General features: G+C 34.7%; 1 protein-coding gene and 1 pseudogene across 1 annotated transcript; both read right to left on the bottom strand.

Annotated features, from left to right (window-relative positions):
* Positions 1 to 787: 787 nt before the first annotated feature.
* Positions 788 to 1,486, bottom strand: LOC148873327 (secreted RxLR effector protein 161 pseudogene; annotated as a pseudogene).
* A 2,820-nt stretch (positions 1,487 to 4,306) lies between these two features.
* On the bottom strand, positions 4,307 to 5,396 carry LOC148873326 (endochitinase EP3-like). The gene is made up of 2 exons (XM_088965386.1): positions 4,951 to 5,396; positions 4,307 to 4,853 (listed from the first exon to the last, which is right to left on the bottom strand). Exons 1-2 carry the CDS (start codon positions 5,360 to 5,362, stop codon positions 4,441 to 4,443), a joined length of 825 nt encoding a protein of 274 aa, XP_088821512.1. The 5' UTR covers positions 5,363 to 5,396; the 3' UTR covers positions 4,307 to 4,440.
* Between the last annotated feature and the right edge of the window lie 7,527 nt (positions 5,397 to 12,923).

The raw sequence follows: 12,923 nt of genomic DNA, 5'->3' as shown, positions 1-12,923 counted from the left end.
TAAGCTCTAGAAGAAATGCATTCAAGCCCTAGAAGGCTTCAGTGTCTCTGACCAGCCTTCTTAGTGTTCCCAATGTTTCTTCCCCACTTCATTCATTAACCAGCAAGCTTTTTCATTTTTGCATGGCAGCTTCTCTGTCGCCTCCATTTGGCTTCATTGATGAAGAAAGTTTTCTCTAGTCTCTACTCTTAGTTCTGCGTTCACTTCCTTGTCCGTTCCACGTTGAAAGCTGGTCAGATGCTCTCTTTTCTCTCTCCCTGAGATTGTGTTTGTCTCGGTTTGAAGTTTATTTGATGATTCAGTTCATTCAAGCAGGGAAGTGGCTTTTGTTCTTCTTTTCTAGTAATCATCTATTTTCTTTTTTGTTTTTTGTTGAACCACTTCGATTTCTACTCATTTTCTTGCCTGTTTATGCTTTATTTTTTGTTTTTAATCTTTATACTATGAGTTGAAGAGCTTGTGTTAGAACAATGGAAGTGTGGTGGTAAAAGTCAAAGGAAGAACCAAGAAAATCTGTAGAAGAGAAGAGGAATATGGAATGAAGAGAAGAAGAGAGGAAGATGAAAAGCCCATGTAGAGTTCTGGGTTTACTTCTTCTTAGCTTCTTGAGTTGTCCTACAAAATGTTCCAGATTACAAGAAATATAAAGGACTTTTACTTTTACACTCAAAACCTTTCATTTTCCAATCTCAAGACAATATACTTAATACAAAAGACAAAACATGAAGGAAAATTACAAAATTACCACTCTAACTTTTCAACACCCCCTCTTAATTTGTAATTTTCATTAGAGATCTAAAATGCAGAAATGTTTCAAAGCTAGGGGTTTGGTGAAGATGTCAACAACTTGATCTTCAATCTTGATGAACTTCAATTCAATCTCTCCTTTCTTAGTTGACTCTCTGATGAAGTGTTGTCTCAGCTTAATGTGCTTTGTCCTTCCATGAAAAATTGGATTTTTGGTCATTGCAATAGCTGAAGTGTTGTCACAATAGATTGTAGTTGGGCCATCTTGCACAAATTGAAGGTCTTTCAAAAGTCTTCTAAGCCAAATTGTTTTACAAGATGCACTAGTGGCTGAAATGTATTCTACTTCAGCTGAAGAAAGTGCCACAATATTTTGCTTCTTAGTTGACCAAGAAATCATTTTACTTTCTAAAGAGAAAATATATCTAGTTGTGCTTTTTCGGTCATCTATGGAACTAGCCCAATCACTTTTTGAAAATCCAACCAGCTTGTAGTCATTTTCACTTTCATATTTCAGCTCAAAGTTCTTGGTTCTTTTCACATATCTGAGTATTCTCTTTGTTGCTCCAAAATGAACTTTACTTGGCTTGTTCATGTATCTTGAAACAATGCTCACAACAAGAACAATATATGGCCTTGTGTTGGTGAGATAAATCAAGGAACCAATAAGGCTTCTGTAGATTGATACATCTACTAATTCTGCTCCATCCTCCTTTGACAACTTTTCATTGACAGCCATAGGAATAGCTAGGGTTTACATGTTAACATATGAAACATTTTTAACAAATCATCGACATACTTTTCTTGGGACATAAAAATTTCACCTTTTCTTTGCTTCACTTGAATCCCAAGAAAGTATCTCATTAACCCTAAATCAATCATCTCATATTCCTTGGTCATTACTAATTTAAACTCATTCAAAAATTTTGGGCTATTACTTGTATAAATCAAATCATCAACATAAAGATAAATAAGGATAAAATCATGCATACCTTTCTTCTTGACATAGAGTACTGGCTCATTTGGACTTTTTTCAAATCCATTCTTATAGAAATATTTATCAATTTTGCTATTCCATGCTCAAGGTGCTTGCTTTAGGCCATACGAAGCTTTTCAAAGCTTGTAAACCTTCTCCTCCTTTCCTTCTATCACATATCCTTATGGTTGTTCAACATAAATTTCTTCTAAATCTCTATTTAGGAAGACTGATTTCACATCAAATTGAAACACTTGTAGTTTTAATTGAGCAGCAAGTGCAAGCATAGTTCTGATTGTTTCCATTCTTGCAACTGGTGCAAAAGTCTCATGGAAATCTACCCCCGACTGTTGAGCATAACCTTTAGCCATTAACCTTGATTTGTGCTTTTGTATTGACACATCTTCATTGAAGTTTGTTTTGTAAACCCATTTAAGTCCAATCACTTCTTTTTCTTTGGGTTTATTTACCAACTCCCATGTCTTGTTCTTCTTTATCATTTCAATTTCTTCATTCATAGCTTTCACCCAAACTTCTTCTTTGAAACTTCTTCAAATTTCTATGGTTCTAATGCAAGAAATGCAATATCACAAGAATCAAAGGTTTCTTGAAATGAACATACCTTTCTTGGTGGAGTATCCGAATCTACATCACTTGAGCTTATTTGCCATGGATCTTGATTTCTTGAAGGGATCCATTCTTAGACTGAAACTTGTTGAGCTTGAACTTCTTGAGTTTGCTGGCCTTGCATTTGATGTAGTTGTATCATGCTCATAGTCATTGGGCATCTCTTATTCTTCACCTTTTATAACATATTTCTTTGTTTGTGGGTATTTTCTTCAAAGTTCCATGACCCCTTTTCATCAAATATTACATCTCTTGAAATTACCAATTCATTTGTAGTTAGATTCAGCAATTTGTTACCTTTGGACTCATCACTGTAACCAAGGAAGATACATTTCTCACCTACATCAAACTTCTCTCTCTTCTTTGAGGAAATGTGAGCATAAGAAATACAGTTGATCCCACACTCTCCTCTAATTTGCATTGATATAACAGTTGATCCCGCTCGAGACCTTTGGTTCTGCCTCTACACTCCGACGGAACCCATGGCCGACATTAGCCTACCAGTCATACTCTTCTTTCATGGTGGAGGATTTGCAACACTCCGCCCTGATTCATTCTTATACAATCCCGCCTACCATCAGCTCGCACGGGAAATCCCCATCATGGTTGTCTCCATCAACTATCGCCTATCTCTGGAAAACCGCTTCCCGTCATAGTACAATGATGGGTTCGACTTGCTTAAGTTCCATGATGATAGAGATGTCTTGTCTGCGAGAGGAGAGGAGAAAAACGCTCATTTTTCTTAACTTAAACTAAGGGAAAATTCTCGATCAGTACGTTGTACTTTGGCTCGAGTGACTATTTGGTCCCTAAACTTTAAAATGTAACAATGCAGTACCCAAACTTTTAAAATGTGACAGTCCAGTACCCGAACTTTCAAAGTGTGACAATCTAGTTCCTACTGTTAACTAGTCCATTAATAAGCCATTAAGTGACATTTGAAAAGTCAAAAATGCCCTTCAAATGCCACTGAATTCTCTTTATCAACCATCCAAACATTGACAATAAAATGAACAATCCCAAATTCTAGATTCTACTAAACAGTCATCAACTTTTTTTAATAGAAGAGGCTAGAATTTGGGACTGTTCGGTTTTTTGTCAACGTTTGGATGGTTGATAAAGAGAATTAGATGGCATTTGAAGGGCATTTTTAACTTTTCAAATGTCACTTAATGGCTAATTAACGGATTGGTTAACGACAGATACTGGATTGTCACATTTTGAAAGGTTGGATACTAGATTGTTACATTTTAAAAGTTTGGGTACTGGATTGTCGCATTTTAAAGTTCGGGGACCAAATTGTAACTTGAGCCAAAGTACATGGTACTGAGTCTCACTAACAGGATGAAGTATCCTCGCATGCTTCAGCCCTTCACACGATTCGAAGGATGTGTGGTGCATCCTCCGAATGCACAAATGGTGCCCTGACTAAGGGTGCTTGGAATGAAGTCGAACTTTGTATGAGTTCAGCTTCAGTGAGGGCAAAGCCCATTCGAGCAGTTTTTATTGCCTTGCATTGAGAATATCTTTGTACTTGTATACTTGATTTCATGGGGAGATATTCCCAATACAAAATTACAAAAGGCTGTTAGAATGGTGTGGGCACAGATTTGCCTTGATAGAAGCCAATCTAGAATCGTATGCGGACAGTCATCAACTATATTGCCTTGGTGGAGATCAACTCTCAACTCATCCAAATAGAAAGCAAACTGGAAACTATCGGGTTTTTGTCCCCATAAACTACCTAAAAATTAAAGCACATAAGCATAGAGATATTCCCAATGCAAGGCAGTAAAAACTGCTTGAATGGGCTTTGCCCTTAATGAAGCCGAACTCATACGATTCATGCAGCGGACACATGCATATATATAGTTGGGTAAGGGGATGAGCCAATGATGGTGGTGGTGATGATGATAATGATAATACTTGGCATTGAACCACATAAAGTTCTAACGATACCAAAAGCAAAAGGACTCCTCCTTATTTCTTTATATGTTGTATTTATTTTGTTCCACATCATCACTAATTAGTATTTAGTGTCAAACATTAAAACAGACTACTGTATGTAAAAGTAAAACATGATTTCCATTCTAACAAGTAAGGTTGTCACCAGGTGACACACCCAACTGCTCACAATACTCCGTGTAATACCGAACGCGAGACTGAACAGTTGCTGGGTTTCTTCCATCGCATTCAAGAGCTCCATTAATGGCTCTTATGGTCGGCCCAAACCCTTGGCCGGAAGTTATGAGCGAGTGGCAGTTATTCATCCAATACCACAATGCTGTCTTGAATGACACCACCACGTCGTTGGCCACCGTCTCCGGCGCATTCAGACCGTCGAATCCAATGCTGTTTCCGGCCGGCCCATAGTTAAAATTCCACGATAGCTGAATCGGCCCACGGCCGTAGTACCCCTTGCCTGCAACGCACGGATACTCTGTGTTGGTCTCGTCACAGTAGTCCTTGGAGGGTCCATCGATCTCTTCTATATAGCAGAAGTCTGTAAACCCAGAAACAATATATTGTTAGTTAATGAAAACTCAGTGGTCGGAGCTACTGGTTCAACAGAATTCTGAGAGATCATGAAGAAATCTTACGTCCAGTCTCATGTGTCACATGTGCAAAGAAAGCTGCAATTTCACGCTTGGAGTCATCGGCAGTCCCAACCTTGCCGAAGCGAGAGTAGGAGTTAAGGGCTTCGAGGAATGCATTCCGTGTGTAGAATTTCTTCCCGACACAGCTGTCCTCCGCCTGATTAATTATCCCGTTAAAGAACTCCGGCGTGACGATATCAGCAACGACGACGTCATTAGTGCTGGCCGGATCATTACATGGACCCTGTTGGCATCCTGCACCACAGTAGTCCTCACCTGTGCCACAGTACCCCCACTGGCTGCAGCAAAGGTCTGCAGCGCAGCCGCAGTTCTGACCCAGAACAGACTCCGGCAAAAGCCCGGCTAGAATTCCGGCCACAAGGGCAGTGAGAACTATCGCTTTGGGAGTAGCCATAACGAATACAGAAATGGATGATTAGAATGTGCTCGCAATGGAAGTGAGAATGGGTACTTATAATTTGGTTTCAATCAACAATGGCTTCGATCAACAACCAAAAGTAAGAGGTTTGGCGTGAATGCTCAATTATGACTTTTGACTTCTGAAATTGACTATGAAAATTTTGCAATTGACTATGAAAATATGAATAGATCGGACGTTATAATTAATTTGTCTGCTGACTTTTCTTGTGCTTCGACAAAGTCTGAGGAGATTATCGTTAGGGGTCCGTTAATTCGCCTGCTGACTTTTCTTGTGCTTCTAGATTGATTCGCATGCCTTCAGAGTATATGTTCGGAGGGAAATGCATGCCATCTGTTTGACAAATATCATTTTGTGGTTTATAACTAAGGTTTAAAGTATCCCAAACATAAAATATATCGGAAAGTTAATTTTAAGAGGTATATCAAGATATGCTTTGGAAATGTATAGATACGGATAAAAAATTAAGATAAGCATTGATATACTACAAAATCTAAAACAAAATCTTTAAAAATATGAATAATAATAAAAGAATTTTATATGAGTATAATTAATTTATTTAAACATAGAAATCATTCTTTAATGATTTGTATAAAGTATTGGGATATAATTAATAACCAATGAAAAATAATAGAAGAACTAAAATGTGTGTGTATATATACTAATATTTATTAGTTAATATTTTTTTGAAGTCATTTATTAGTTAATATATATTATATATAGATTTAGATAATATTTATTATGTATACAAGTTAATATATATCTTAATTTTTAATAAGTAAATATAACTTGTATTCATCTTATTATTATATAAATATTAATAATTATATTTATAGCATTTGTTGAGAAACATTCACCAAAGCAAAAAAGATTACTTTAAGTATAAAAAAACATGTTCTAATAAGTAATTAAGATTGGCGTAACGGTTAAATAGTTATTATTGTAACCAAATGATTTGGGTTATTAACTTGTTATCTTTGGTTTGTGACTTTTAACAAGTTATTTCACTTAAATAACATTTAATGACATATTAAATGATGTAATTAAAGGTAATTTAAATGAGCATTTAATTAAACTATATTAGCATTTATTGACGTCTCAAACTTTAAGGCTTTATTAAAATTGATATTAATGAGAGAGAGAAGAGATAAAAAATTAAATTTAAAAGAGTAAGGGAAATTAAATTCAACTTAAACATAATGCGTATCAGCCCGTTTCGGGTATGTATGGTGCGTTTCGGATTATATCGGCCGATACATATCCGATCCAATACGGATGAAAAAAATATGAAACAATCAAATTGTACATGTTCCGTGTATCGAAACTCTTCCGAAATGATACGTATTGACCTGTATGGCTGATATGTTGCGAAATTTAATACCTTGGTCATACCAACTTTATCTAGATCAATTGAGTAATGATGGGATTTCTATGCAAAATATTGAATGTGAAAACATACACATTGGGAACATCTTTTCTATGTAAAATATTTTTGGGTTTTTATAGTTCAGTCCACCACTAGGGTGGAGCTAGGATTTTTAGGGGTGGACTGAATTTTGCAGATTAGGAGAGGGCTAAAATTCAAATTTCTGAGATGGATTTCAGTCCACTTATCCCAAATATTTTTAATGTGAGGCTGAATGCCATATGAACAGAGTTTTTGCTTTATAAGAGATTTCGGCGACATTTGGGGCGGCATTTTTTTTTTTTTTTTTTGAATTTTGAGTGTAAAGATTATATGTACATGTAAATGCAAACTTTTGGTCAAGGAATATGTGCAAATTTGTTTCCAAAAAGTTCTTCATTGGTTGTGATGCTATTTATTTGATGATGACCAATTTTGAATGTAATTTTTACTTTTATTTTCTTTTTTGTTTTTGGGTATTTGATGTCACTCATCATTAATAGTAATAACCCTCTTCCTAAATCACAATCCCATGAGTGTTGGTGAAAACCCATTGATCAGCTTGTAAATTTTTCCGATATGATATCTTCCCGGTATTATAGTCGAACCTCGAACCCATACATACTCTTCATTATTGATCCGCTTGTTACCAGCCCAACTGATGCAACTGTTCTATTGGGTATCAAATGGAAAGGCAGTCCTCCTTGACTAGTCCAAAATGTCATGCTAGAACATGGAGAGTTTATATGAAATGTGAAGCCAAAATATCTCTTTTTAAGTCTTTAACTATTTTCTTTTTTGGAAGTTAGAACATGGAGAGTTTATGTTTTTCTCCCCTCCATAGTTGGTTAATAGGCACCTTGGGCAGTCTCCCTTTTCAATTATATAATTCCCTACTTTACCAGACAAGCCCTAAATTGTCAAATGGGGGATTCAAGACTCACTCTGAATGGTCATATGATCATTCAATCTTAGGCGTAAAGGAAGTATCGATACGCCCTTCTGTATCGGCAGGGGCGTATCGCTACTAAAAACTAACTGCTTAATGTTTTTTTTTTAGTTTTTTTTTTTTCAAAACGTGATTTCTGAAAATGTTTCATAAGTCCTTTTTTTTAGTGAAATAAATGGGTCCTGAAACACATGTAAATAAGTGTATCGAGACCGAAAGATACAATGCAATACACCCGATAGTGGGTGTATCGTATTGATATTTTGAACCTCGCTTATCAGCCCCATCTCACCGATGAAAATTCTGGTCTATATTTGTTAGGAAGTGGGAAAAGACCTAGGCTGTGTTTGGTTGCAATGCAAACGCAAATACGTACATTACATATTTATCCATTTTTTGGTTCATGAATGCAAATACAGTTCACATTTTAAATCGTTTTTGCATTCATCTTGTTTGTTTGAATAAGTGCGAAAGTGTGGGCCCATCATTAAATGCTCCAATTATCTTATGCTCCAATGCATTAACTTTGGTCAAATAGTTAATTATCAAAAGAACACAAATTTGTATCTAAAAAATAGGTACAGTAATACTCTTTTCTCACAGTACAAAAGTGTGAGAAAATACATTTTTGCTTTGATAATCATTACTTTTTTACATTTCAAACAAATGCTCACAAATGCGATCTGAGTTACATAAATACCCCGGTTTGGCATTTGTATCGCAAACAAATGGAGCCCTAACAACAAATTCACTTCTTGATTAGACCTATTCATGGGCCAAGCTGGGATAGGCTTTCACTCTTCATTAACATATTTTTTAAGGCCTAAGCCCGAGCCTGACCCTCATAAAAAGCCTGAAGTCCAGGCCTGGGCCCGAGCCCGAAGTCTAAAGCTCATGACATTGCTAATGTTGAAATAGCTGAACAAGAGAGAGAGAGAGAGAGAGAGAGAGAGAAATTATAAAGAAAAAAATAAAAAAAATGTATATTAAATTATTAATATATATTATAATAAATATTATATATTTTATATTATATAAATTAGTCGAGTCGGGCTGGGCTTGGACTAGGCATTTTTTACAAATCCCAAGCCGGGCCTGAAACACAATCGAGCTTGGTGTTTTGGGCCCAAGGTCAAGCCTGCAAGCCTCTAACTACATGTCCAAGCCTGACCAGGGTACATCTAGGCCATCGGGGTACCCGGCCCATGAACAGGTCTATTCTCGATATATCGATAACTTAACATATAATTTCAGATTTTTATTTGAAACAAAACCAAACAAGGAGAAAAAGGCAGTCAGATTTGATTACTCTGCTCATTTGCATCATCTTAGCGTTGGGAGGTCTGGAGGACTTTTAATTTGTTAGTATGAGAAAAGTCAATTGACCATTGCATATCTTATTTCCAACCCTCCATGGAATCTTCTATAGAGTCTAGCTAGAAAATTTTTTCAATCACATCTCTATCCATAAGTTGCATGCAGAGAATTTCCCCAGTCAATATATGGTTCCATGAGATGATCGATTCAACCAACCTAATGAACATGGGCATTGTAGGCATAGCTAGTTTATACATAAAGCAACAAAAGAAATATGAATTAATTAAATAAATAGACTTGGGAACAAAAGAAATATGAATTAATTAAATAAATAGACTTGGGAACAAAAGAAATATGAATTAATTAAATAAATAGACTTGGGAACAAAAGAAATATGAATTAATTAAATAAATAGACTTGGGAACAAAAGAAATATGAATTAATTAAATAAATAGACTTGGGAGTTGACCAAGCTCTAAAATTGCTCCATGTCATTAGGCATAGATTAATTGTGAAAGTGACAAATGGCCAACCCGGCCCCTTGTGGATAAGGATACACCAACCCTATTAATTCAAGTTACACCAAACCGCCAACTGATGGTGGCTCAGTCGGTAGGTTCTCCGACTCGTTGGAGTGGAGACTTAGAGTCAAATCCGGCTGCCACTTGGTTAAGGGAAAGGGGATGGGCTACCCCTGTTGTGTAGTCCCATGAAGCCAAAAAAATTTCAAGTTACACCAAACCGATAACTATTCTTGTTCTTCGGACCTTATCGGGCCTTCTACTTGTGTATTTTAAAATTTCAAGCCTGTTATAGGTTCTTTGACTCATGGGAGTAGAGACTTGGGATCAAATCCCACTGCCACCAGGGGTTGGGGTGTTAAATGGACCTGGTCCAATCCAGTCCAATGAATATTTTGGACCAGTCCAGAAACTGTTCAATCTATTCAAATTCCTATTAATTTAGATTGGTTTCAACTCAAATCTGGTCCATTGATACCTATATTCTTATCTTCTATCAATGGACCAGATATTGGCTCAATCCAATATAAATTCATTATAGATGGACCAGGTCCAATCTAATATGTCATATTGGTCCGTCCAGTCCATCCAAATTCAATATGTCTTATTGATCCATCCAATCCGTCCAAATGGGTTTTGATTTGGACGGAGTCCAACCCAAAATCGGTCCATTGACACCCGTATGTGTAGGGTGTTAATATCTTCCTACAAACATACTTAGCCTATTGAATTCCAAATCTTTGGTTCATATTTGAAGATTCTACAAAGAATTTTCTTTTTTATGGTACAAAACTATGTTTCTCTAAGCTCTAAATACTAAAAGTTTAGGTCATAACTTCAAAATCTAAACAATTCCCAAATAAATTTTGAAAAGCCAAAAGCAAATTTAGTCCCATCTCTCTCTCCCCAAAAGTAGAAGTGTAAATGGGGTTATGTTGCCCCAAATTTGGACTAGCCCGACAAAACACGGCATGACGGCATGCAGACCGTGTTAGACCCAACACGATGGTCTAGGCCATGCTAGGCCTAGGGTTCTAGGTCCATAAGCCAATACGACAACCTACGGGCCACATTCGGTTCTCCAGATGAACTAGTTGTTGGGGGTCAATTTTTTGGGGTTTTTACAAAAATACCCTCCCAACAGCTATATAGGGGGTATTAATGTCTTTTGATTTTGGGGGAGAAAGAATGACACAAATGTCCCCAATAACTATATAATAGTTAGTTTGGGGGCATTTTGGGTAAAGTGATAAATAACTTTAAAATAACCAAAATACCCCTCCCAACAACAAAAAAATGACTAGTTTTTAGGGTATTTTGGGCAATTGAATTATTTTAAATTCCTATAAATAGTCCTATCTTCCACTATTCTCATCACACCAATTCAACAATTCTCTTGATCTCTTCTCTATTTCTCATACTCTCTCAAGTCTCGATCTCTCAATTTCTCAATCTCTCATACATTCTTTGATTCTCTAATTCTCAACTTTATTGAAGTTTTAATAAGAAAAATTATTACTCAACAGCTCAAGTATCTCAAGTTAGTAATTTGGAAGGCTTGGACTCTTGGAGTTGAAAGGCTTCAATTGTTGAAATCAAGTTGGAATTTCGAATTGGCAATTTGGGTAAGTGCAATTAAATTAATATTTAATTTTTTTAGGATTTCAGAAGATGGATGGCTCTTCCTAAAACCAAATCTCCAACATGTTCAATGTCAAGGATATTCAATCGCATCATGGTAGTGTTAGCATCAATATGGATGCTATTGATATTGACGGAACTTTCATCCCTAATACTAATACTAGGGGAAAGAAAAAAAAGTCCACTAAGTTGATTAGCCTGGTTTGGAAAATATTTAAAATAGATGAGGTTCAGGGGAAGGGAAAAAGAGTTGTTTGCCAAAAATGTAAGAAAAACTTTAGCTATTGTAGCAAGGGTGGTACTGGCCATTTAGATAGACATTTGCTCACCCATGAAGAAGAAGAAGAAGAAGAAGAAGAAGAAGAAGGGAGAGAAAAAAACACAAATACAAATCGGGCGGGGGGGGGGGGGGGTTTGGTACTTTTAAATATTATTAAGAAAAAATGAGGCCAAGAATTAGCAAAATATATTGTACATGCTAAACAACCATTTTTGTTAGTTGAAGATACTAAACTTGAAAAATGGTTATGTAATTCTATAAATCCACAATTTAAAAAAGTTTATAAGAATACTATTAGATCAAATGCTTTAAAAATTTATTATTCATATAAAAAATTTAATTTATATGCTATCAAATCTTAATTATATTTGGACTTCTAAATTTAACATAAGTTATATTTGTGTTACCTGTCATTTTATAGATGAAAATTGGCTTTTAAATAAAAAGAATGTTAAGTTTTACTAGGCTTGAATACATACTAGCCCAACTATTGCTTCAAGTATTTTAAATACTTTACATGCTTATAGAATTGACAATAAATTATTTTTTATTAGTTTTGATAATGCTAATAATAATGATTCAGTAGTAAATATTTTAAATTTTCAATTAAAATCATGTTTAAATGGTAAATTATTTCATATAAGATGTGTTGATATTATTCAGTATGCTTTAAATATTATTTCTACTCATATTTCTAAAATTAGAAATTGTATTAATATATTAAAAGTTTTAAAGTGAGAAAACAAGAATTTAAATATTTATGTCAAAATTATGGTTTAAAATGTAAACATTTCATATTAGATGTTAATCATAGATGGAATTCTACCTATACTATGCTAGAAAGTTGTATTTCTCACAAACAAATTCTTAGTGATTTTTATAATGCAAAAAATGCCTTAACCTATCAATTAATGATGATTAGTGTTGTCAATCTCTTTAGTTGATTTCAGAGCTTCTTTAAAAGAAATTGGGATTTTTAGTTTCTTCTTCTGATTCAGTTTGCAAAGAGTATAAATACAAATGTGTGAGTGCAAATAGATACAAAACAATATAAAGTACAAGATTTTACACTCTACATATTTGTATTTGTCTAAAACTCACCATAAAACTAACTTGATGTTAAACAGACTAACATGTATTAATATATTACCATTTTAAACTTTATAGAAAAATACAAAATAAATTAACGTGTGTTAATATATTTCCATTTTAATATTTAGCCATAAAAAAGGAAAATGTTCAAAAAATAATTTCAAATATAAAATACATAAAAAACATAGAAATTACAAAAATATAAAAAATTATAGAAATTGTAAACAAAATAAAAAGTTATTTCCAAATTATAGAAAAACACAAAAATTACAAATAAATGACAAAAAATACAGGAAAATTTATAGATTGTAGAAAATAGAAAATGTAAAAAA

Source organism: Nelumbo lutea, chromosome 1 (genome assembly GCF_056320005.1).
Source record: "Nelumbo lutea isolate HS-2025 chromosome 1, American lotus-T2T, whole genome shotgun sequence".
Lineage (NCBI taxonomy): Eukaryota > Viridiplantae > Streptophyta > Magnoliopsida > Proteales > Nelumbonaceae > Nelumbo > Nelumbo lutea.
Note: the sequence above shows the minus strand (reverse complement) of the source record. Positions and strands in the feature narration are given on the sequence as shown.

Bases quoted from the DNA above. Each gene is read 5' to 3' on its own strand.
- LOC148873326 (XM_088965386.1), bottom strand. From the start codon at position 5,362: ATGGCTACTCCCAAAGCGATAGTTCTCACTGCCCTTGTGGCCGGAATT. The intron at 4,854-4,950 runs GTAAGATTTCTT...CTGGGTTTACAG, and splicing joins TGTGACACATGAGACTGGAC to ACTTCTGCTATATAGAAGAG.